The sequence below is a fragment of the Phyllobates terribilis genome, unplaced genomic scaffold (assembly GCF_046119375.1).
Source record: "Phyllobates terribilis strain yellow unplaced genomic scaffold, ASM4611937v1 Scaffold_4__5_contigs__length_816908805, whole genome shotgun sequence".
Classification (NCBI taxonomy): Eukaryota; Metazoa; Chordata; class Amphibia; order Anura; family Dendrobatidae; genus Phyllobates; species Phyllobates terribilis.
This window is the reverse complement of record NW_027362764.1, coordinates 169,960,154-169,987,156: the sequence shown is the minus strand read 5'-3', so window position 1 is coordinate 169,987,156 and position 27,003 is coordinate 169,960,154. Positions and strand designations below refer to the sequence as shown.

General features: G+C 36.4%; 1 protein-coding gene across 4 annotated transcripts in view; it reads right to left on the bottom strand.

Moving 5' to 3' along the window:
* Positions 1-12,248: 12,248 nt before the first annotated feature.
* CREB5 (cAMP responsive element binding protein 5) overlaps positions 12,249-27,003 on the bottom strand; it is a 613,433-nt gene continuing 598,678 nt past the window's right edge. For 3 of the 4 annotated variants that reach the window (XM_073677914.1, XM_073677916.1, XM_073677918.1), the window contains 2 exons: positions 22,385-22,493; positions 12,249-14,001 (listed from right to left, as the gene is read on the bottom strand). In XM_073677914.1, the coding sequence (XP_073534015.1) occupies positions 13,838-14,001; positions 22,385-22,493 (273 nt within the window). In that variant the 3' untranslated portion in view covers positions 12,249-13,837. Of the gene's footprint in view, positions 14,002-16,924; positions 16,961-22,384; positions 22,494-27,003 lie in introns of all 4 variants that reach the window. The other variant, XM_073677917.1, reaches the window with a different exon arrangement.

The window sequence follows — 27,003 nt, the reverse complement described above, 5'->3', positions numbered from 1 at the left end:
AGAAAAAGCTTATTCCCCTAAAAACAATAAAATAGGCCACATTTCAAGTGCCCGATCCTTCTCCCCTGTCGGGAAAACCCCATACACATTGGTTGGTTGTTCAAAATTATTGTTAGGCCAGCTTTCATCTCACGTGTACATTTTATTCATCTTGAACATAGGGTATTGATCGTTATGTCAAAAGTAGAACAAGCAAGACTATAACTGTAGGAGGACAGAACATTGCTTGAGCTGCAATGATTAAAAAGCTAAATATATAAGTACATTGTTTCAGATATCTCTCATGTATATGAACATTAAAAATAATATAGTCTTAGACAGTCAATGGGTGAGAAAAAAAAAAATCTAAATTAATTAGGTACTTTTTTTAACTACCGTATATGTTCTAATTTAGGAGCATAATCCCAAAAAAATTAAGATGGACAAAGATAGCTGTCAGAAGAGTTTTCATTCAGCAGACAGCTTTCTCTCCCTAGTCTTCTCGGTTCGGCCGAGTGTTCATGTGTTTTCAACATGGAGAGAAAAGAAAGCTGCTGCCCCTGTAAATAAAAAAATAGGGCAGATTTCAACTGCCTGATCCTTCTTTCCCCTAATATCATCTATCAGGGGAGAGTCAGAAGACCACTATAGACATTGGATGGTTGTCCAAAGTCATTGTGTTAGGCCAACTTTCATCTCGTGTATGGGAGGGCCTTTAAGAAGGACTGACATCTAAAATCGAATAGTACTCCATAGTTTATAAAGCTAGCCAGATATACATGTATAGATCAATTACTGGCTATAGTTTAGAGATACAGGTAAGGCTACCACAGCTCAAATAATACGGTTCAATGAGTCCTACAATGTAACAATTTTAAGTATCCTTATATTGAAAATAAATACTCAGAATATCCTGAATGTAACAGTGCTATAAAGCAACATGAAGGTCTAGAAGCATACAATACCAATGGCCACTGGCTCTAAGGCAAATTTTGGGCTATAAAATATCTTTTAAAATATTGCATAATTTTAGAACAAAATTCTACATTATTGTTTTTGGAGTTATTTAGGAGGCACATATGGTCGGAAACAGGAACTAAAGAGGACTGAAATCTTGTGAAGCAGCAGAACACATAACTAATAAAGATATGAATATCTTCTCGGTCAGCGTGGTTAAAATTCACACAAAACTCTCTTTCACCTTTCATTGCAATGTATCTTTCAGCATATATCTTTTCTAATATAAAGCTGTATTGAGATATAAATGAGTCTCACTATTGATGGAGGGGGGCTGGAGGGCGCCATTATACACTTATCCACAAACTGTTCAAAGTTATCAAAGAATTATTCCATAGCATAACTATAATTTCATATATTTTAGTTATCTTTCCCAAAATTATAACTTTAAGAAGAAAACAGGTGTTTGTACTATTCTATGGTTCATTAATATCTCATTATATATAAGCAGAAAGAAGGTACTTTGATGAAATTGTTCTGCATGTGTAAAAGCCAAAAATTCTGTTTTATGAGCCGTAATCAGGTAAGTATTCATACAGTATAGTTATGACTAATATCCTAACAAGGTCCCAAAATATCAGATATTGCTATTTTTTAAATACTATGGTGTAGGTAATCTGCTCAACATTGAATTAGGGCTTATTCAGACGTCAGTGATTTTTCTTGCGTGCAAAAATGGTGCGAGTTTCATAAGTGTTTGTGATTAGATTTTCATCAAAGTTTGACCAGTGTCAGTTTTTACCATCAGAGTTTCATCGGTCTTCTTGCATAAAAAAAATGTTGGAGGTTTCTGCTATCAATCAGTCCATGAAAAATGGACAGCACATGTATGACATCCAAGTGTGATTTGAATTGGCGAGCCTGATCCATGACTCGTCTCAATATCGGACATGTCTCCTATGTTTTGTGTGGACCCCTCAGTCCGCTAAAAAATACACAGACATATAAACAACCCCATGGACTATAACAAGTGCAACTTCTATCCATGAAAAACATGGATAGAACTCGTATATAAAAAACACTAACCTCTGAATGAGCCCGTAGGCTGCCAGAACGCAATATATTTGTCACCTTCCACCGAATATGACTCATTTTAAGGGCAGATGCAGACGAGCGTATTTTCGGTCCAAGGGCGATCCGAAAAAACATCAGATTGCACCAATCAGACCAATCTTAGTCTATGGGGCTGTGCACATTTCCAATTTTTCAAACACTGTCCGAGGCAAAAAACTCTGCATGCGCGAGTTTGATCCGATATTTGGATCAAGTCAATGAATGCGTGGGAAACATTGCACTGCACTCAGATGACACCTGAGCGCAGTCTGACTTCTGCAGTCTCACAGAATGGAGAAGATGGAGACATTTTTTTCTATATCTGCTCCGCCTCCTAGAGAATCGGATCACACTATGTTCACACTCTGGTCAAGCTCTGGTCAGAGTTTGATCAGAGGGTGATTTGCCCGAATCTCTCAGATGAGAGTATCTACGGCCGTCTGCACCTGACCTAACTTTTGCAAAACTATGTTAAATAAAAAAAAGTTTTGCAGGTGTTGTCCCAGAATAGAGGTTGATGATATAGCATTAATATCTGATTGGGATAAGTCAAGAGGTCCAATTACTGTGACCTTGTCAGTTGCTAGCAAGAGTAGTGGTAATTCTGCTAGGAAGCACCATGACACTCTGCTGCTTCAGTCTATATGAATGTCACAAAGATGACCCATCATATTTAATGGCATTATAGGGAATAGTCGTTAATTATTAGCATTTTTTAATTTTTCAAATATTTAAAAAAAATTATTCTACCTGATCAGGAATATCTTTAAATTAGAACTACCCACAGATGCAAAATAAATTTCTTCATTCTTTCTTCTTGCCAAGTAAATATGCCAAGTAGCGTAATCCATTCACAGATAAATGAGGGGATTATTTTAATGTAGCCACTACAGATTTAGAAGGTTTACTGTCATGGCTGGCACCATGAGGATAAGGATGTTCTCATTGTATGTTTGACATTTAATAAGAGCTTTCGGGAGTGACCGTACTTTATGTGCTGTCTGTAAACTAGAATTCCTGCATAGCATTATACAGTCTTAGTGATATAGTCTTTCGGAGGCATAAAGCTTGATACTGGCTACAATTCTAATGTATGCCAAAACATAGCAGATCCAGCGCTCACATCTAGCAGAACACTTAGGCTGGAGGGATAAGGGGAATAATCTGCTCCTGTTCCAGCCCACACAGACTTAGTATCTCATGAATATGTCTTCTTTCACCAGTTACACAGGATACAAGCCTTTATTTAACTCATTGAGTGCTTCCTAGATGGCTACTATTCCCAACTGCTGTATTAGAAACATATTATTAAAAATATTAACGTAAGATAACACAATAGTAACAATTATGATGATCATTGTATATAAGCACCATTAAAATCCAACCAATGTTCTTGGGTCAGTGAAATGTATTCCAGCTGGTGGTACTATAACATACTATTTGCACTATTGGAACTAGGGATGTCATAGTACTACTGCAAATTGTATAAGTGAAAAAAGTTATCAGTGAAAGCTATCGCTAGAGAAATAGCTATATCATTTAAAGCACCACTCCGTTATTTATGAATGATGGAGTTAAAGGGAACCAGTCACCTCTAGAAATGTTGTTTACCTGCAGATACAAAGGTAATCTGCACGTATATAGCGTTTAAACCATGAGTAGCTGCCTTACTGGATCAGCGGCTACAAGAAGAACATGAAGTTATATTCTCCCTGCAGCGGCTTGCTTCCAATCATTGAGTTTCAGGGAGCCGTTACAACAACTGCTCACTACACAGTAACTGATATTGATTGACAGCTTTCTATGCAGTGTGTATGTGTAATGTGGGCTGTCAATCTGTGTACCACAGAGTGATTACAGCGTGCTCCCTGACTGTAACAGCCCTGTTTCGAAAATTGCCCACTGAGACTCATGTCCTGGCTATATCTCCAGCCAAACCATACCACTGAATCTGTATCATTTATATATATATATATATATATATATATATATATATATATATATATATATATAAATGCCATTAACCTATGATATTTGTGACTTTATTGTGATATCTTATCAAAATATTTTATTATTATTTTATTATTCAATGTGTTGTTCTCAATTTTATTTTAGTATATGTATATATATGTCTAGTATGTGGAGAGGGAAAAATGTGGGAATACAACCAGATGGGTGATTTGTTTCAAGAGAACTATTAATCTTTACATCCTTAAAGTCAAGTTTACACAGAGTTACAATGTGTTTCATAACTCAGGTGAAGGTATCAGTTTACTAATCCTGCTTTGTCAAGCAGCTACATAAAGGTTAAGAAAGTGAACAGCCATTATTCAGAGCTCCAGACACATTCCATTTCCTATCTTTATAAGCAGGCCTCATTAATCTTTGCTGAGCAGTAATTATATTGATCTGTTAATTTAATAACTCCCCACCAAATTCTTGTCTTCCTCATATGCTAATATTTCATATTCACATTAAGTAAAAGCTGATATTTATTGTAAAGCTCTAATCTCTGGAGATATTTAAAATCCCATGTTAAAACGTACCTGTAAGGAGATTTTTTTTAAAGGGATTCTGACATCTGATACATGCTGCCCGATGCACAGGCAAAATATACAGGACTGAAGCCATGTATGCTCAACTCTAAAGCGCTGAGGGTTTCCAGAGAAGATCATAGTTTAAAAGGCGTCCGGTGACCAAGCCTGGGTCCCTAGTTGAGCAGTCTGGTCCTTGGTAGCTTCTCCTTGCCCACTGTCAATGTCTGATAGGTCTCGCCCTGTACACACCCACAGGGAGATACTGGTCTCCTGGGGAGTGGGTGGGGAGAAGCCGCCGAGGACCAGACTTCTCACCTAGTCACTTGTGCGGCTCGGTCCCGAGCCAACTTCTAAAATATGTTTTTTTCTGAAACCCCAGTTTCAGGTCACCTCAGTGACACAAAATAAATAGGAGGGACAGACATATTTTTTTCCATTTCAATAGCTATAGCAAAACAAGAGAAAGGACAATGCCGAAAATCATACAGACAAGAAGCCATCACTCCAGTTCCTCACAAATCTCAAAACACAAAACATTTTCATCACAGTAAAATCAATAATATATTTTTTTATTTGTTCGATTAAAGGTGCAAACATTTATGTATCACTGTCACCCATGAGACCAACATGTCTCCTGTCATGTAATTCCAAGATAATAGTACGTCTTATGTATAAAAATTTGCACATGCAGTAAAACCAATCAGGTCCCAGCTACTATTTATCAGTGCAGTTAGAATGAAAGCTGTCCCCTGATTGGTTGTTATGGTCACCTTTTGCACCTTATTAATAAATCCCCATTGTTGTAAAGTCTCCTAGGCTCCTGTCACAAATATGGCAGGTACATAAAAAGGTGTTGCCTACAATAATCAGCTAGAATGTCTTTCTATACTCTCTAGTTACAGTTTCAAAGCCCTAATCTAGCTAATATTGTGAAAATTGGATTTTTTTTCTTGTTCTATATCTTCATCTATAGGTGCTAATGAATTAACAGTCTCAGGCCGTGATTTGTAACTTGTATTGAATCAAAAAGTTTATACTATAGGTAAAAGACAGTATTAGTATTTTAGTACACCTCTACATCACTATGTAACTTCTTTTCTGGTTATTAAAACGATAACTAAATCTTGCTAATGATCTGAATCAAAGGGGTTCTTTAGAAATAGAAAAAAAAATAACCATAGGAAATGTCATTGTAAATGCATACTCATTTTGCCTAAGGAGGTAAGTAGAATTAAAATGGCCTCCATCTTGTGATACTGACAGAAACCTATACTAGAATGTTATCTCCAGTTTTAGGTCAGATAGACAGGGTGGCCAGCAGTGTGAGCAGCCTCTTCTTACCTCAGCACCCCTGGTATCTCCAGTATTAGATCAGACAGCGTGGACAGCAGTGTAAGCAGCCTCTTCTTACCTTAGAACTCCTGGTATCTCCAGTATTAGATCAGATATACAGGGAGGACAGCAGTGTGAGCAGCCTCTTCCTACCTCAGCACTCCTGATATCTAAAGTATTAGATCAGGCAGACATGGTGGACAGCAGTATGGGCAGCCTCTTCTTACTTCAGCACTCCTGATATCTAAAGTATTAGATCAGGCAGACATGGTGGACAGCAGTGTGAGCAGCCTCTTCTTACTTCAGCACTTCTGATATCTAAAGTATTAGATCAGGCAGACATGGTGGACAGCAGTGTGAGCAGCCTCTTCTTACTTCAGCACTCCTGATATCTCCAGTATTAGATCAGAAAATCCACTTGGAGTAACACATAAGGAGAGAAAGACAGGGCTTCCTGTTGCACAAGCTCACAGTCAAACATCTTTTAACATTCTAGGAGAGGTTTTGGTCAGTCAGTATAACAAAGCAGAGGCCATTTAATTATATAGTTATTCCCTTTTATAGTAATTACCTCCCTAGAGTGTGATTTGCTAATTACAGGTATTTCAATATTTATTTTTCATGACATTTACTTTTGTTATTCATTTTTTTTATATTACCGGCCTTTAAAGGTAGAAAAAAAGATATAAGCAACCACAGACTGGTTGTCATGGCTAAGGTTACAAGCAATGAACAATTTTAGATATCTTGATGACATACAATACTGAATCCTTTTAAAATATGGCTTACACTGAAAATCTTACATAAAACATTAATGGGACAGTCTATATTGACTATGTGTATGTATTATTTATTGAACCATCACTAGTATTCAGATTCATCACCCATATATCGTGCCTGTACCCCTAACATGATGCAAAATTGGAACAATTCAGACAATACACATTTATAACAGGTGGCAAACATACAAAATGGCTTTTTCTTCCTATATAATAATGCCTCTATTGATGGTTATACATATGAGAAATATTCTCTGTGCCAACCTGGTGCAAAAGAATTGCAAGTTTCTATAGAGGACACACATTTTCATAGACATTGCAAATAGCTCAAAAAATAATGCAAGTTCTTGGAGTCTACAGTTGTAGTTTGCACTAGGTTACCACCAAATACTTTCTTAGGCAATATGCACACGATGTCTTTTTCAAAAAATGTTCAAAGGGAATGCATATATTCAGGTTTTTTAATGTCTTCTAACCACTTAAGATTTATAAAAATGCCAAGCAGTTAAAAGAAGTCACATGTCCATCCTTCCTGCATTTTCCGCTAGGAAGATACTCTTTATTTTACAATACAAGTCAATGGGAAAGCTCAAGAGATGCCAGGAAGACGCCTGGGCATTTTATTTAGCTTTTTGCCATGTTTTTAGATACAAAAAAAGTTCATTATTCATTATTCAATGGAGTGAAAAAAACAACAACTGGAAAATGATAGTAAAAAAGACTTCACAAAAACAATGGAATGACCCTTTAAAAAACGCTGCCTGAAAAAAGTGTCCAGGAAATGACCGAAAAAATGACACAAGACGCTTCAGGTAAAAAACCCTTTTTTTGATCGTCTTCTGCTTGAAAAACTGGTTGGGTTCACCTGAGTTTAAAAGACATCATGTGCATATAGCATACGGTGTATGTACACAGAGTCTTTTTGCTGAGTTTACGAAGCAGAAACTGAGTGGATCTCCAAGTTTTTGAGCAGATTTGAGATTTGGAGGAGGATTTAAAGATTTTCAGCTCAATTTCTACTCAGTTTCTGCTCTAAAAACTCCTTGAAAAACTCTGTGTGCACATAACCTAAGAAATGACAGTTTATTATGAGTATTGGTTGATCCAGACTCCATCTTATGCACTTATAGTAGTGGAATTGGACTAGTATTGCATCTCTCACTGACAAAATGACCAAAGCACAAAATGATATTGCAATTAGTACAAAACAAAGTTTTACCAAAGTGCTCATTGATTCATATTTTTCCATCACACTCCACTCTCTGCTCTCCAAACATTTCCCAGAATACTCAGTTTGTTCTGCACAGGAAAGTGACCCATATTGGTGGTCATAATCAGATTAGGTAGCCGATTAGTGCCAGGCAGTCACAGAAATAAGAATAATTCCTGAATAATGTCACTATGGAGCTGAAAAGTGGCAAATCTTGGGCATAAATGTTAAGTAGATGCAAAAATCCAAGCATGTAGTACATTTCTCAAATGAGAGTCATAAGATTAAACATGATCAATGGAAACCTGAGTTAAGTTGTTGGTTTGAAACACATGGGTGATTTATTATGGGCTTAAAGGGGTATTCTCATCTTCAAGATCCTATCTCAATATGTAGGAGGTGTAATAATAATAATATCAGCAAATACCTCCAATTAGAAATGTAGTATAGTTTTTCTGATTGGCTCTGTCTCTTTCCTCATGTTCAGGCATTGCAGAACCTTAGGTATCCATGGTTACAACCAGTAGCAACTAGCTGTCACTATATCAGTGGTCGTAACCATGGATACCTAAGGTCCTGCAATGCCTGCACATGAAGAAAGAGAAAAAGCAAATCAGCAGAACTATACTATATTTCCAATTGGAGGTATTTTCTAATATTATTATTATTATTACACCTACTACATATTGGGATATGATCTTGGAGATTGGAATACCCCTTTAAGTTTCAGGCTCACAATGTCTCTGCTGTGCTCTGTGTAGTGATACAGTTTCTATCATCCAGGAAAAAAAACAGACTTTCTAATGCCACCTATTGGTAATAGCTATGTTCTATGTCAATGCCCAAGCCTAGTAGGAGCCTTGCTATATGTCTGGGGATATTTATTCAAACTAGATTCTTCTCTAGAATAAAAAAAAGACAACCATTGACATTCAGTGGCTTTGGGGTTCTCGTTTCTCATCAGTGGATTGGCCTTTGACAGAGGTCTTGGGGGTAAAGTTTCTCCCCATGGAGTATGTGAGCTGGCATAGGAAGAACTTTAAACCAGGCAATATTCCCTGAGAAAAAGGTATGGGAAGTTAGCTGGCAGTCTTTACAGGGAGAAACAGTACACCCTAGACCTGTGCATGGATGGAGTCACCCCATTCATTTACAAAGTAAATGGGCGAATTTCAGGCGGCTATGAATTGGCCATTTAAAGACCAGGAAGACTTAAGTCAAAAGGATGGTTTTCATAGCACATACTGCTGTCTGAACTACAGGACACAAAATATTGTGTAGACCAAGCCTATAATATAATATTCTGTTTTTTGCCATTTTTCTGTCTCCAAGAGATTATGCTGGAAATTAGGCTCTGTTTACATCTGTGTAATGGTTTCTGTTTGTAATGGATACTGCAACGCAGTGCCAGATCATCACACAATGGACACTATCAATTCCAAATGACCCCCCATGAATTATAATAGGGTTGACTACGTTCCACTGAGAAGTCCATATTTTTATTGAAAAAGAAAAAGCTGGAAAAGTGTTTTCCCATAAAAAAACATATGTCACCTATCAGTAGGATACATCATATAAGGTCGGTGGGGACAGACTACTGGGATCCCCACCAATCACGAAAACGGGTGTCTATAAGTTCTCTTTGTGAATGCAGCATTAGTGAGCATGTGCGACCACCTCTCCATTCAATACCTATAGGATTGGTGGTTGCACATGCTCACTAAAGCTGTATTCTTACAAGGGACCATGAAACTACAGATCTTAGTATGGGAAAAGGATCAGCAGCCAAAACCTCATGGATCACACATTTATCATCTGTTATACTGATATGTGATAAATGATTATGGAACAACTCACTTAAATTCAACAACATCTGTAATAGAGCCTCTGATCTAGATGGAAACATAACCTTAATAAATACTTTCCAATAAGGTTCTGTTCTTATCTGCATTTTGGATTCTGTATTTGGATCAAGGTATCCAAATACATAAGCAGCAATGGAGGCATCCAACACCAATGTAAGCGAAGCCTTAAGTACTGGTTGGAATCATAAATCATCACTCCCATGTACAACAGTATACAATTATTTATTAGACAAAATCACCAGCAATACATGACTAGCGCTTGCATATACAGATGTAGCAGTGCTGAATTTGTAATTTATTTTTTAACTCTTTGGGGCTGTTTTCGTACTACATCGTGATAAGATAGAACAGTAGGTTTAGCTACAGTCCCATTAAAATCACAGGTAAAATATCATAATGTCACGACGAGAAGAGCCAAATGACAAACTAAGCTCTGCTATTTCTGTAGTACATTTCTATGTAACACAGACACACACTCGACTTTCTGAGGTGAAATGGGCTTTTGAGCTGAAGATCAAGACATAAAAAAGTATATACATATTGTGCAAATCACATGAACTGCAATTAAAGGTGCTTGGTCCATATGGCGGCAAGTATGGGGATATATATATAATTGCTATGGCCTTTTGGTTTGGTGTTCCCGCAAACATGATTAACACTCATCGCCGCCTGTGACTGCAAGTGAAGGTCAACAGTCTTAAACGCACTGTTAATTGTAAATGCTATGCAATGGCAAACTGTATAGCAGTACAGACTGACACGAGTCAGCTTGTTGGTTTAGCATAAAAAACAGACATGCCTGAGCCACAAGGTATACATATGTCAAACTGTCAAGCTACAAAATTGAGAAAACTCAGACGCATATAGAACAGCTGAACCTTATTTTTTTTCCTTTTGATTAAAAAAAAAAATAGAAAAAAATGCAACTGTATTTTAACTGAGGAAACAGAACCAAACCATAAAGCTCGATTCCAATCAAAGGTAACATAAAATGCGATGCTTGTGTTACCATTAGTGCTTATGTTCATATAATTTCACTTATGTTCTCTCCATTAAAAAAAAAAAAAAGAAAAAAAAATCTAACTAAATTAGCACCCTGGGGCATTTTAAAGGTATAGAATTTTTTATTTTTTTTTACACACGGTGTACTAATATATATGCTCCATTTTTATAAAAGGCTATCTGATTTCCCATAAAATATAGAAAAGCAATAAAAAAGAAAGCATTGGACTAAACGATTTAAAAGTAAATGCTTGCTTAAAAATATATATGCATATATATATATATATATATATTTATATATAATGTATAAAAAGGCCTGTACATTGTTTTGGTTGACTGGGTTAAATTAAAGAAAGTACAGTGCACGCTAGACCTGGACTCGGGTTGTGATGGGTGCATAACGGTTCTACACACTATACATTGAATTTTGAAAATATTTTAAAATAAAGATCAGACTTTTTATAGACAAGATTTTCGTGGTAAATAGTTTCAGACTAATGGTACCGGACAGTGCTATTATCATAGGGTAAATAGTGAAACAAAATTAAGGCAAATTGGTTTTCCTTTGCTTCTGGTGGGATGAATGAGAAAAAAATATTGAAGACTGCACCTTTTTTTAATTTCCCTCTATTATGTAACGTGGAAAGTCTTCAGGCAACAATCTCATGCATGGAGACTGTATGGAAGCTCATGCATGGAGACTGTATAGAAGCACGTAAAGTTCTTTGGGCTCTGCACTACAGGAACAGTAGGCACTCTATGCACCGGGGTATGGTGCTCTGCCCAGGACCAAAGACTAGCTCAGTAATACTACTGTATACCCAATGGACATAGTATTGCTAAGCTGTTCTCCAGCATGCTCTCCAAAGTGCTTTAAAGGGAACATATCACCATGAAATGCAGTCCAATCTGCAGGCAACATGTCATACAACATGGGGAGCGGAGCAGATTGATATATAGTTTTGTGACAAAGGATTCAGTATAATCTGTGTTTTCATCAGTTAAATCTCTGCTCTTTCAGGTATTTTTGGTCCAGGGGGCAGTCCTACCAGTGATTGACAACTGTCTCTCTCACACTTATACAAAGACAGCTATCAGTCATTGGTAGGACCTCCCCCTGGACCGAAAATCCCAGAAAGACCAGAGGTTTAAATGATGAAAACACAGAATATACTGAATCTTTTCTCACACAATTATATAATGATCTACTCAGCTCCTCCTGCATGAAGCCTACGGATTGGACTGCATTTTCATGTCAGGTTTCCTTTATTGCCATCTCGTGCATTATTTACGATATTCCTAAAAAACTAAAACCAACAAAAACTCATGGAGCCCCATATATAAAATGTCCTATTCACCCATAGCAACCAACAAAATTAATCGTTTACCTTCTGAATTTCAGTCAGAAAATGAAAGGTGGATTCTAATTGCTATGGACAAGAAGGTCCATGTTTTCTAAGGTCATTTTGATGTATTGTTTTGGGAACCAATCAGACGTTAGATTTTTGGTAAATTGTTCTGTAAATTCATTGTTGGTTGGGTGCTACAATGAATCTCCCACTATTGTATGATGAAAGGTACTAGAACTCTAACAGAAGTTTTGAGAACATATGAAGGCAGTAGATTGCAGTCCCAATAATTCATATAGGCCTGGACATTCAAGATGGCTTCTCATATATGAAATAATAGACAGAAAGAGGTGAATTATTTATTAAAGGGAACCTGCCAGTTAACCTGGCTGTAACTACACCCCTAATGCTTAGTTACAGAGAGGAATAAACTTAATTTCCTCCTGGCAGCGGGGCTCTCAGTGCAGGCTATGCATTGTGTCAGAACACTATTAACCTGCAGATTAACCTCATATGGTTAATAGCATTATTTTACAAGACAGTTTCCCTTTAAAATACATGATAGGACAGATTTATCAACACTATTTCGAGCCTTATATGACAGCTTCATGTAGGGAATGAATACAAAGACAAGATTTCTTTTTGAGAGAGGATTCAAGTAGAAGATTTCCTCAAAAAGATTGGAATCAAAATTGAAAAGTTTACTTGAGTCTCTAAATAGACCAAACTCCTGGATAAATATGGCGCACACCACCACTGTTAGTTTTTATATATCTTCTAAGCCAGGTTTTCATAAACAAATCGCTGATAAATCTGTCCCAAAGGGCCTTGTTCTTGAGAAAAAAAAACCTTGCTGCTCATACCAACCAACAATCAAATTCAGCTTCTTAATTGCCCGGGAAACATGGACTCGGACTGGTTGCTATGGGCAATAAGATCAGGTTTTCATGCAACACAATTTACATCCATGATGCCCATGATTTTATATAGATAACAATTATCTATAATTTTTTATTAGCAATATAATTAATATACCTGTAATATTAATTCTGAAATGTAAAGAATAGCTTACTGGAAATGTAACAGATTGTGTTGTAATTGCTTGAAACAATGCTACATGTAAAAAGGGTTCAACTACCCATAAAATGTGCAAATGGTCATTTTGTGGTGCAAATAAATATTTGATTATTTTATAAAAAATTCTGATTCCAATTTTATTGGACATATCCTCCTAAGTATTGGATCTGCTCCACAAAATGGCTACTTGTACTCTGATAAATTAAATTGTATATTATATTAGTTTGGTGCAACCCCCAAATTTGGTCTTTGAGCAGAAATGGCTGTTAACCTTTTTTTATATATTTTTTTAAAGAACAAATGGTTCAGGCGACTATGTAGTACAATGAGAAAAATGAAACAAAAAAACAAAACAAATGTAGCTATGTACATATATGCGGCAGTTCATAAACTAATACATTGTACCAGAACACTGAGAAAGCATCACGCATTTCCCAAAACTGCATGATAATAATGTAATAAATCCCTTTTCTTAGACATAAAAAGACAAAACAATGAATACTATAAAAAAGGGTAGGTATGGTCTTTCAATGAATGAAGAGACTTCCAGGTTTCAAATAAAGTTGAAAAAAGTTCATAAAAATGGAAGATCTGATTTAATACCAAACTCCCGGAGGCAGTTCTTGAACCCATTGTCTCAGAGAATGGGATTTATGTCTGTTCTGTGGTTGGCAAGAGGGTTTAGAGAGGAGCTTCCAACCATATCACTGACTGAAGAGGAAGTCGTAATGGTGTTATGCTGGATCACTTGCTGCTGGGAGCAGGCAGGAACTGGGCTCTCGGGTGGGCTGTTCTCAGGACCTGGGTAAGACATTGGCACAATATTTTATTATAATTTACTGCATACTATAAAAACACTCTAAATAAATTAGAATAACAGGCTGAAGCTTGTCACATGAGCAGCACAGTTTATTATAATGTATTGACTCTTATTACAGATGAGCCGATGAGCAGTGGTGAGCTCATGGAAAGCCCAGTATACAGTACCCTCAATGCAGTCTCAGTCAGAGGCCTTGGTTGCTAGTGAAACTCCGACTATAGGCTGAAGTTTTGAGTGGGTCAGAAGCCCCAGAGGCAGAGTCTTCCTCCTTCAAATTTGCAGGATTACAGCAATTGTGACCAATGTGAATTATTACTAAACTAGGAATGAGTGGGTACAGTAACCATATCGAGTATATTGCAAAGCAACATATTAGTAAGTGCCATCACATACAAAAGGGAATATGGCACACTTATATGATGGAAGCAAAAAATTGGCACTTGTGTTAAGCAAAATGGGACCTAGGTCTAGTGACCACATCCGTACTGCATTGCAAGCTTCCTTCCACCGGCCAGCGTCCTGGGCACCTCTTCTGATCAGTATGCTCCCGCGATGTCAGTAGATTATCAGAAAAGGCGCACAGGATACCAACAGGTAGTAAGGACATTGTAGCGCTCTGCTCCAGCGGCCACAGACTAACAACATGGCTGCTGGACCAAGGACCTGTAAATCGTTTTGCTCGACTCAAATGCCATCAAAATGAGTTGCCATTCTATTTTTCACCTAAAAGTATAAATATCAGAACTTCTAGACCCATGAAAATCTTGGACAAGCACTGAGTGTTTAATCCGGAGCTCAACATCAAAGTATTATAAAGGAACATCTTAGATATTGTAATTAAAATAAACATTGTCACGATCAGGAGTATGTTTGGTATCTGTGTTGTATGTGTGAAGTGCATTACTATCTTTACTACATAATATTCTTTGACTGTGACTCATAAAAGCTGATTCAGGGTTTTTTAAAAATACACTTAATCAAGGAAAGTGTTATATATTACATAATAAATCCATGTGGTGTATTGTCGACACTTAAAATAAATGCAGTTCAACCCGTTTATAATATTCATCTGCATGATACAGAGATTGAAAGCAATTAGTTCAATTATATAAATATTCCTAATCTCTGTAATGCTAGATATTATATCTGCAAATAATTCCTATGGAGTATAGGGTGCTATAATAATAGCATAAGACACAAAGTCCTCTCTGTATGACTATATAATAATAATAATAATAATAATAATAATATCAACTATATAAATTCCTGTGTAAAATATAATATAATGTAATATGGCTATATAGTAACTGTTTTTGTCTGCCATCTAAAGGATAGCTCCGACCCTTTTAGCATTTGTTTATGCGTTAAAATCTTTGGGAGTATCAGTATATACGCCTGGAGATTTTTCCAATGTATATGCCAACAGTGCACCACAGACACACTGTGTATCATGTCTTAGTTCTGCTTTGGGAACAAGTTCTGAAACATTAGATGCTGTAATGAATATCAGATGCCTACTTTATATATACACCGAGGAGGCTAAAACTCGCTAGAACTTATTACATACCAAATCTCCATATCCTGGAGCAATTAGTACAGTACATTCACTATTCCAGAGGTAAACAATCAACTGAATTACAGAACAAGACTATATTAGAACATTTAAAATCTTAGAACTGCATGTTTATGTAGAGGTAACCTTCATAACACACATATATTTTCATTCATTTTATAATACTGTATAATAAATAATACATTTAATAATATAAAAACAACAGCACATATACAAATGACTAAATATATATAAATATAATTAGCCTAGGCTCTGTTTGCTTTAGTATTATGTTAATGAATAGATTTGTAAATGGAAAGAAACTGCACAACTGTAAATATACAAAGGAAAAGTACTTAACGATCAAAAATTTTCACTTGCTCGTAAGCAACAGAGAGCAGATTGGCACATCGTTATTAGCAGCAGAGCATGCGTAGAAAGTGTCAGTTTCTAATATATTACTAAGGGCAAATTCAGATGACTATAAAACAAAGTTCGAGTACACCCCACAATGTCCGGACCTGCCGCAGGTCTTCTGACCCGAACTCAACAGCCTTATATATGCCAATGAGGTGGTTAGGTGACCCATGGCCGGTACTTGGAACGTGTTTCATGGACACCTGATTTTGGGCTTAGGAATAACTAATAAAATAGTAGACAATATACTTTCTCCCCTTGAAAACAATTTTAATCAAGGAACTACAGACTAGCGAAAATGTATGGTTAATTAATTTTACGTTGTCATTAATTATACTTAATACATTTAGGCCACTTTATAATGTATCTGCAGCAATTTTGCAAAGTAAGGTTTATTCTTAAGTCACAGTCATGTCGTGTTTCTTCTGTGATCTATACAAAGTTTTTTTAATTACATTTTGCAACGATCATGGTAAAAAACTGTGATTTGACGACAATGTGCAATAGGCCTTCACAGCTTTGACCCGCAGCTTGCTCTGAAATGCTTTTAGGTTATTTCAATTAAATGTACGTGGGTTTTTTAAAACTATCCACATGTATCGATCTGTGTGCTATAAGACTTTTAGATTTTTAATACTCATTTCAAATCTGCAACCGATCCGCAACGTCAGAGTGTTTAAAAAATACAATTCTTCACTTTGATTCTTTTAGACCGCTTCATTTTAAGTTTGAATGTGACTTTGACAAACGGTATATCCTATGGAGTATTATGTTCAAGGATTATAAATATTAATGCCTTTTCAATTTAGGGTTAATGTATCTGTTATAGTTTTCATTCCCTGTAGTTACAACATTGCCTATAATGGGTATGAGAGCAATCAGACCAAGAATTTATAAAGGATATATGCTGTATCTTTAAAAGAAACTGAACTTACCATGCACTGGGCAGCTTTTGAGTAGCAGTACTCATCCTGCATAAAATGGAAAATTCATTTTAAATGCTTTAAGCAGCTCTCCTGCACCTTTGCTTGTTACCTTAAATAAAGCTTGCAAGAAGGCCAAAGATGACTGGTGATTGGCAAACTGCTGTGAAAATATTGTGCTAATATATGTGTGAAAGCCATTATGTAGTTATAAGACAGACATACACTAAGAGGTATTATAGAAATGTAGTTCTAAAAGCAAGAACAATTAAAGAACTCTTTGCTGTTAAAGGACCTCTCAGGCGATTTTATTTATTGTCCACGCTGTTAGCAATCAGTAATGTGTGTGTAGAGCGTGTACTTACATACTAGTTGGCTGTCGTCTTCTGCCATATTCAACGCCGCTCTGGCATCACCTGCCGTCTCTCACAGCATCTTCTCAATTTTAAGTCTACAAGACTCAAAACAAGGTTTTCCTGGCCACACAGAAGACGCTGTGTAAGATGTCAGATCACAAATGTGGTCACGTGAGGCCAAAGCAGACGAGAGCGGCGTTGAAAACGATAGAAGACAGCAAGAAAAAAAATCTCCAAAGTGCTCCTTTATGGCGTGCTAAAAGATAAGTATGGAACTGTTCACACATTCAGTATTTGGTCAGTATTTCACATCAGTATTTGTAAGCCAAAACCAGGAGTGGGTGATAAATGCAGAAGTGGTGACGTGTTTCTATTATACTTTTCCTCTGGTTGTTCCACTCCTGGTTTCGTCTTACAAATACTGACCAAATACTGAAAGTGTGAACGTGGCCTTAAAGTCCCAGTATGACATGCCTGTGGCTGGAACAGTCCACTACGCCACACAGTAAAGTAGTAAAAGTAACAGCAGACATGTTAACAGATAGGGCATCTATTATAGCCATCAGAGTTGTCACTGAATTTTCCCAGAGTCCAATTTCAAGAGGATCCGTCACTTGTCAAAATCATATACTGAATATATTTTTTTCCTGGTGGAAATGCCACTGTTCTCTTAAATCTGACATTGTTTTTATTTTGTTCCTTCACCACACTATTCCTGAGATATGGTTCCCTTTTCCTTATATAAATCTACTTTCAGCCCAGTGGGTGTGGTCCTTAAAGAAGGACTCCCATTAAATTTTTTATGGGAAAAATCTCTGTGTGATATGTAGTGTAGTGTAGTTTACTATATTAATATAGCCATAATCACTGGTGACCAATGCCACTCTGGTCCTCTTCAGAGTCATGTGGCTGAAGTTCCGACTCTCTGGATCACACAGGTCTCTATGTGTGAGCTGGAAGTTGGTATTACAATGTAATTCTATGGAGCATCAGAACAAGGCTTCATGGGTTTATATTGTTAGGCTATGTGCACATGATGCGTTTTTTATGCATTTTTGATGTAGTAAATCCGAGCTGAATTGGCCCCAAAACCGCATTGCAAACCTTATCCCAGCATTTTCTATGACAATTTGCAAGATCTGTGCACATGATAAGGAATTTTCCTGACTGATTTTCATGTGCGTTAAAAGAAGCAGCATGTCCATTCTTTGTGCGTTTTTGACTGCATTTTTCCTATACAATGCATTGGAAAAAACGCATTGCAGATCTGCAGGCAAAAACGCATCAAAAACGCATGAAAAAGCATCAAAAATGCGTTTTTGTTGCCAAGAGGTGCAGAACCTTGCAGAAACTCTGCAGAAATTTCTGCAAGCAAATACTGATCGTGTGCACATAACCTAACAGCAACGTCTGGCTCACACATAAACCACAGTGTAAGTCAGCAAGTCAGAAGATGACCGGAGCAGCGCTGGAAACTGGAGAAGACAGCTATATATTAATTGTATGTATATTAATATAACTACACTACACTGCATATACATTTACAGAATTTAGCCATAACAATTTTAACGGGAGTGCTTGTATAACTCTTCTCTATGAGCGTCTTCTTGAGGACCAAGCCAAGTTGATTAAAAAAAAACTGGGTTTATATTCAGACAGAGGGGGCTATAACTCAAGAATGGAGAGTTAAAAGTCAAAGCTGTGTCATTATGCACCAAAACTAACTTAGAATCTGAATCAATTATGAGTTTTATGTCAATGATGTTTTATATCCCAACCCTGCGAATTTCGTGTATATACGTTTTCCCAGTTAGGTCTGCACATAAATATATCTGCAGACACAATATATGTACTATCTATCCATCAAATCTGTCTTTGTAACAGAATACAGAGTTATATTAGAAGTTAAAATTATATCCATTTTGCAAAACTGTCAGTAAAACTGTTATCTATGAGTAATCAATTACATTGTAGCTTTCATCATTCAGAGCAGTGCACAAACTGAAAGCTCCTCTGTTGTGGGTCACTATGGGTAACAAGACCAGTTTTTCAATTAAATAGGTATCAATAGTTACTGCCAATTAATTGTGTGCTTGTTTCTACAAAAAAAACTGGAGACCCAATTTAGCTGCTTTAGGCTACATTCCCACAATGAGTTTTTGGTGATTTTTTTATGCTGTGTATCTTCGCTGCACAAAAGGCATAGTGTCCTATAGTTCCAACAAAGTGGATGGGATTTTTTAAATCTTATGCCAACTGTCATATTTTAAGCCACATTCACATGGTCAGTATTTGGTCAGTATTTTACATCAGTATCTGTAAGCCAAAACCAGGGGTGGAACTGTATGATCAAAACTTCACCAAAAACTCATCATGGAAACATAGCCTAAACAGAACCTATTATGTTGAACATATCGTATATACTGAATGCCAGGAGCATGTTATAGAAAAGGAGGAGTTGAGTTGATTATTATAGAGGTTGGTGGGATAAGGTTTAGCATAATCTGTATTTATTGAAATACTTGCTTAACTCTGGATTTAGCAGTCAAGGGTGTTGTCCAAGCAGTGAATCTCAATCTTCCCTGTTTAAAGAAGCACTCCCACTAACTTTTTTATTCAGTAAATATGTGTATACATGCATATAATGTAGTGTGAGTGTGTTACTATACTCACCTACTATTGCCTGTCCAGTGCAGTTCTTCTTTGCTTCTGGTGGGGTCACACTCCTCTCTTCGATACCTGGAAGTACCTTTTACAATGAAAGCCTATAGAGCATCAGAACGAGACTCCATAGGCTTTCACTGTAAAAGAGATTTCCGGATCACGCATAGAGCATAGAACGAGCCAGCTAGTCACAATTGGGGTGACGTCACTCAGAAGCAGAGAAGAACGGCGCTGGACACCGGAGAGAACAGCAGCTGGTGAGTATATTAATACACTCATACTACATTACATGCATGTATACACACATTTACTGAATAAAAAAGTGAGTGCATGTTCTTCTTTAAGTCCGATTTCACACATCCGCAAATCACACAAGTCTGAGTACGAACCGCAGTATCCAGACTTGCAGTGGGTTTCCTTACCTGAACTCAACAGCCTCATATATGCCTACGAGGCTGTGACGTTCGGGTCAGGAGACCTCTCACTTCCTCCAGGGAGAGTGAAGACAGCACTGATTGTCCTCAGGGATCTTTTGACATAACAATGTTACGCGATCACCAGAAGAGCTAGTGCCAACATCGCTGGAACGACGCTGGCAATGGAAATTAGTATAAGTGTTATTATTATGAGGGGGAAACATTACGATAAAAAAGGGGTTGTCCGAGTAGTGGACAACTACTTTAAGGTCTGGACTTGGATTGTGCTTTGCGAATATGTGAAACCAGTTTAAGTGTGTATACAGAGACTGCTGTTAGTGAGTGATTTGTACTACTACCTTGACTTAAATATTCAGAATGAGTAGGAATTTCCAACAAACCTGTATATTCATCTGCTCAGTGCCCCCTAGCTCTATAATATGCTGCCCATCTTAAATGGGTGCATGATTGGGTTTTTTTTCAAACTTTTTTCCAACTTTTTCATATAAACATACACAATACATAAGGATACACTGAACAAGAATATGAATAGCTTCAGAATTATGGAATGTATTATTCACTTGGGTCCACTGAACACGGAGCTGATTTAATGACTGACTGATCTAACGATTGACTGTTAGTAATTTAGCAAAATAACTTTTCTATTTATGTGCATGATAATGAATTCCATACAATCAATGGCAAAGGGAATAGAGAGAGCACCGACTATAAGCAGTTAGATAGACACATGTTTGTGATGTCATGCTTTGACATTCTTGCACAGAAAGCAGGAAAGCAGATTAAAGAATTAGAAAAATAAATTGTCAGATTTACACTTTGCAGTAGGTTGATTTCAGATGGTCATAATTTGGCCCCATTTTACCATCTGTACAATGGCCACAATACCTTTTGCAATGCTACTGAAGCTATACCTAGATGGCTTGCTGTTTTTGGAAAAAAGCAGACCCTTTATCAAATTATGGACAGACCCTTTAAGTTATGCAATATTTTTACAAAGTTACTCAAATTTTGATACAGATTTGAAAAACTTTAAAGTGGTGTTCAAAGATGGACATATACATTAATCTAGCACTTCCTGATGACACATTATCAGCTGTATTAGCATCCTACGGTAATAATATTAGAAATGCCTTACTGATGCTTCAAAAGCTGGTTTGCATTAAGCTGTAATGCTTTATGTTTTGCACTAAGTAGTGACAATATCCCAGGCCATATTTTGGTATTAGGATCACATTGAAGGTTACAAATTAAGACCCCCTGCACTTTGCGAAATTCACTTTAATTACACTGTTAGAATTGGAGAAGGCAATAGCATGCAGTTTTTTGGGGTAGAGGCACAGTTTTATCAAAGTAACCTGTATTTTTGGAGATTGCAGTATTATCCCATCACCTTGAGCTATTATACAAATATTGTACACCACATGCCATCCACAGCACATATTCAGAATTAACACTTCCTACTTCACCATTTGCGTCTGCGTGCGCCAAAGTTACTGCCAGTATTTTCTGATAGCATATGAAAAAGATGTACTGCAGACATAACAGAGGTTACTTGTCATAGAAAATAATTTTATTACACATTGGACCAGACATTACTTGCGGCCTTCTAAACTAGCAGCAAAGGACCGTTCACGTTGAGGTCTAATATAAGTCAGTGGCTTGGAATTAGATTTGATTTCTGTTAAAGCTAGGAGTTATTCCCATATTAAAGGTTTTAGTTAACATTAAGGTTGCGTTGGGAGTTTTTTAGAATGGAGTTAGGGATCTGTTCTAGATGTATGGTGGTCATGCTCCTTGCTTTATCTAAGGTCTCATACACACAGCAAAGCAATATGCAGGAGGCATTAAATTGACACACAGCGTTCTGCGATCTGTTGTACAAAATTTCATGTGCACTCCATAGGGATCCCCATTTTGCTGATACCTCTGTGATATTATGGAACATGTCATTTTTCTATTTGATACAGTCCATAACTGGGAAATACTCTGCAGAGATAATATGATCCAGTACTTACTCAAGTATCCTTGTGATTCTTTCTGCATGGCAGTTATTGGACAGTCTTTATGTGTTAGCAATAGCTGTTTGAGTTGTGCTACCTCGTTTTTCAACATGGACACCTCATTCTGGAAAAGAACAAAACAAAAATTACTCAAAAATAGTAAAAAGTGTTTCCTTTCTCTGGCTCACTCAGGACAACTGTAAAATAACAGACACAATCCACAAACAGATATTTTTTCTAATCTCATAAACCCTTCAAGACTATGGGGGAAATTTATTAAAGACTTTGTCCCAGAATAATGGTGTAAAAAAAAATCTCAGATTTTGGTGAACTCCTATTTTGTGCCAAAATTTTTAACTTGTAATTTTCACCACTATTTTTCAAATTGAAGTGGCATAATATGGGGATTGGCTTCCCACAGAACAAAAAAATTACTATTTACACTATAGATTATTCACATTTTACTCCAGCAGGCTTTTGAGTAAGACTGGCTTATGAAAAGCTAAATAAAGTCTAAATAATTATTGCTTTAGTCTCAATGGTTTGGATTTATCGAACGCAAAGAAAATGTGGTAGAAGTTGAAGGCTACAACTCAGATATTTGCGGTGGATGACCTGCAAATCTGCACATGGATGAGCCTTATGGAAATGCAGTTGATGCACACATTTATTAAGCTTATCGGATTAAATCAGTCTAATTTTGACGCTTATCTTATACTGAACAACCTGCCTTTGTGGATTTTAAAATCTACAGCTGATTCATTTTTCTGCACAATTTTTTTCAGCTACATGTGAACATGTGAAAGACATATAAAATACTCTGCTTATTTTTTTAACAGCTAAATAACAAGAAAAAACCTATGCATAATTAATTACATGATCTTGAACGTGTGAATATGGCCTTAGGAAAGTGATATATCCTTGAGTAGTAATAGGGTATTAAATATTTGCATATTATACTTATATGTTTCTTCAGCCATTCAAAAACTATAAGCCACAGCATGTTCCACCAAACCTTTATTGTTTTGTAACAGAAAATTGTCTGCAATTTTTGCAGTTTGTCATCTGTATTATACATCCTCCCTTTATAAAATAATTGTACAAGTAAAACATTGAAAAGGTTATCTTTTTAGATTTTGAGAAATAGAGATATTTTTTAAGCACTTACTATAAGCTGTATTTATGAATGAGTCACACTTAATTTAATTCTGAAGCCCCAGTTCACTAACAGTTTCATGTGACAAAAATTGGCATTGGGTTTTCTTAAATGGAAAACTGGTGCAAATGCATTCACATATCTGCAGCATTCCCAATTAAACCACCACAGTTCATGTGTAACAACATGTCAGATCATCTAGTACATGTTCATACTAAAAAAACACTTAAATGACCAAATAATGTTTTTAAAGATTAATTAAATAGTAACTAAACTTTTTTATTTATTCATTGATCACTTTGCAAAGTTATGAATATTTGAGATATACTTTATTTCCTTATTTTACTTCCTTTTCTCCCAAAAATTAGTGCTGAAAGTGCTGTTTCAACTGCCTTGTTCATGAACTTAGAGTAGCTGATTTGAAGTGCCGGTGTATCAAATATCTATGCTCCATGGTGACCTTCTCTTCTCTCCTACCCCTTGCTTAGATAGGGAGAGTTTTTGTAAATAGCGTCTAAGAATGGGGGAAGAGCTGTATAGATATCTGCTAGTCTTGCTGTTCAGTCATCTACTCTAAGTGCATGAACAAGGCAGTTGAAACGGCACTTTCAGCGTGGATTATGGGTGAAAAGAAAGCAAAATAAGGTAATGGAATATATCAGAAAGATTCATAACTTTGGAAACAATGATAACTAAAAAAGTTTAATGCAAAAAAGAGGTGCACAGGTACATCAAATAATAAAAAAATCTTCAAGCTTTATTCCAAATACATATCATTAAAAATCCATAAAAGGATGATGTGGTACATGAACCGCTCTATGAGCTCTATGACTAAGGGCGCAGAAGGCGCCAGAAACGCGTCAGAGCGGTTCCTGTACCACATCATCCTTGTATGGATTTTTAAAGATATGTATTTGGAATAAAGCTTGAAGATTTTTTATTATTGGATGTGCCTGTCCACCTCTTTGCATTGGATATTTCTGGTCGGCCAGCAGCACTCCGGATAATAAATGGCACTCCGGATAATAAAGACAGGTGTTTTATAAAATGTGAACATGATGGAAATTTTCTCTTCTGTTTTTATAAAAAAACGTTTAGTTACTCTTTAAAGGAACATATATTATTAGTCAGATAGTGAGATAATTATAAGGTTTTGAAATTAACTCAGCATACAATAAGAATGTATAATAAATTATAGCTTAGAATGTAGATAGACATATGATAAATGTCTGAGGCATACAAACAAATTTTATGTTTTGACTTGAAAAATACCTGTATCTTAATAAAATGAAAATATAAACTTGGCAAAGGAAATGGTTAATTCCATTGAATTAAAAAAATAAATAAAGAAGCACACCCATCCAAATGTGTATCCTTTTAATATATTGCAATTATCATATTATATAGCATTGTGTACTTACAATTGCTCATTTTACCTTTCTACCCAGCTAATTCTTCTGTTTTCCATTAGGTCTATGACATCACATGGTTAAAAACTGACTAGCTGAATCCTTCGAAGCTCTATGCAGAAACAGGAGGTCAATTTGTTCTGCACAAGTTATCAGTCACTGCAAAGGTCTATTGCAGGGGGAGGAGCAGAGGAGTTGGGTCAAGAGTTGAAGAGGGGGATGATAAATGCAATGACACAAGACTTCTTGTTTCTACATAGAGCAGAGAAAAGCGAATAATTAACTGGGTAGAAAGGTAAAATGAGCAATTGTAAGTACACAGTGTTATATAATATGATGACTGTAATAAATTAAGAGGATAAAGACATTGATGGAAGTGCTTCTTTAACAAGGGTAATTTTTTTTATAGAATATGTATAAAACTTATAAAAATGTGTTAGCTGCCTTCCTGTGGTGGTAAGGTGTTTTTGTGGAGTCACCTTTTAATTTAATTTGAAGGTTTTACTGAGAGATTTATTTTCCTAAAGTATGAAGAATACATGTTTTCCAGGATTTATTAAAAGTTAAACTTACCAACCAATGACTTACATATCAGTTGATGTCTGGAGTTTGGCCCTGCTCTACAATGTATACATCTGTCACTGGTATTTCATGGGTTACTGGGATCTCCCTGGTATCATACAGCCAAGCTCCTGAACAACTAATAGGATCAGATTGCATGAGTCAGATTTCAACTCAGATTGCATGAGTTTACCACCTGGATGCTGTAGAAACTCTATGAAGAAGTCCCGTACAATTCCAGTCCTTAGATGTTTGGATGCACCCATTGATGGGTGCCTAAAGGATGCCATGGTAGCCTGGAGTCCTAACAAAAGCTCCCATGTATGTTATAATTATATGTCCATTATGTCATGAAGCATGGTCTAATATATTGTTTGACAATCATAGAAAATCTATGTCGTTGTTGGTTACAGCCCAGACGTGAGCACCAATTTACAATCTGCATCTACCTGTGAAGGTCATCACCATGTTATGCTTATAGTAGATCCTAGGTTGGGCTACAGGTAAAAAGTTCTTTCCAATCTATTCTCATCCACTTGGCAGATTGTTTTTGTATTAGTAAGTGGTGTCATGGTTTAATGTAGACATATTGCAGGTGCATATGGCAATGGTTAATGCTTTTAACCTTTCACCTTTAACTACACAGAATCAAAAGAAGTGAAGATACTATCTCTGCCTGTAGCATGCTGTTGATATAGCTCCATCCAGGTTATATGTTTTTAACCTTCAGGTAAACTGTGACTCTGCAACCCTTGAGAAAAAGGCAAAACATCTAACAACGTGCCAACTTGAGAATTAAGACTAAGTTCCAGTTCCCTGTAATTGGACATATGTGTATATTTAATAGCGGGATAAATCTTAAACTATTGCTCATTAAATCGTGGCTGCATGATTACCCTATGACTGTTTTCCCACAGCTAAATTCTTTTATGGCTCTTCTCTGTGCCGACCTTGCATGCACCATCTTATTCTACAAATAGAAGTGAAGTTTCCGACATACAGTCTTCTGTTGTTGCTGCCCCTCCCTATGAAGAAGACATCCACAATATCTAGAAGTCTGGGTGAAGGATGGATTTAAGAGTGAATACTTCCTTCTGGTCTACATTTCTGCCTAAAGCTCGCCGTACACATGAGAGCACAGTCAGCTGGACCCATTGGTTTTGTCAGTCTAGCTGACTATAGTATTTGTGTGTGGGTCTCTCATAAGATGTCAGGGGTAAGAAGGATCAGACAACCCAAATTTTAATGCCCCATCCTTTGTAATAAAAAAAATCCTAGCTTTAATACTATGAATTTGTTCAAATAGTTAGTTCATCTAGTGCAAATTTTATAAAAGCAATCAAATATAAATAACCGTAGCTCAATTTTCAAAACCCAAGTAGAATCTCTTGCCGCAGATCAATGAATGTACAGTAATCTAATGAATAAAACTAGAAAAAAACAAACAAATTGCCACACCATATTTTAAATAAATTTGTTATCTTGACTTTTTAAAAAAAAAAACTTTT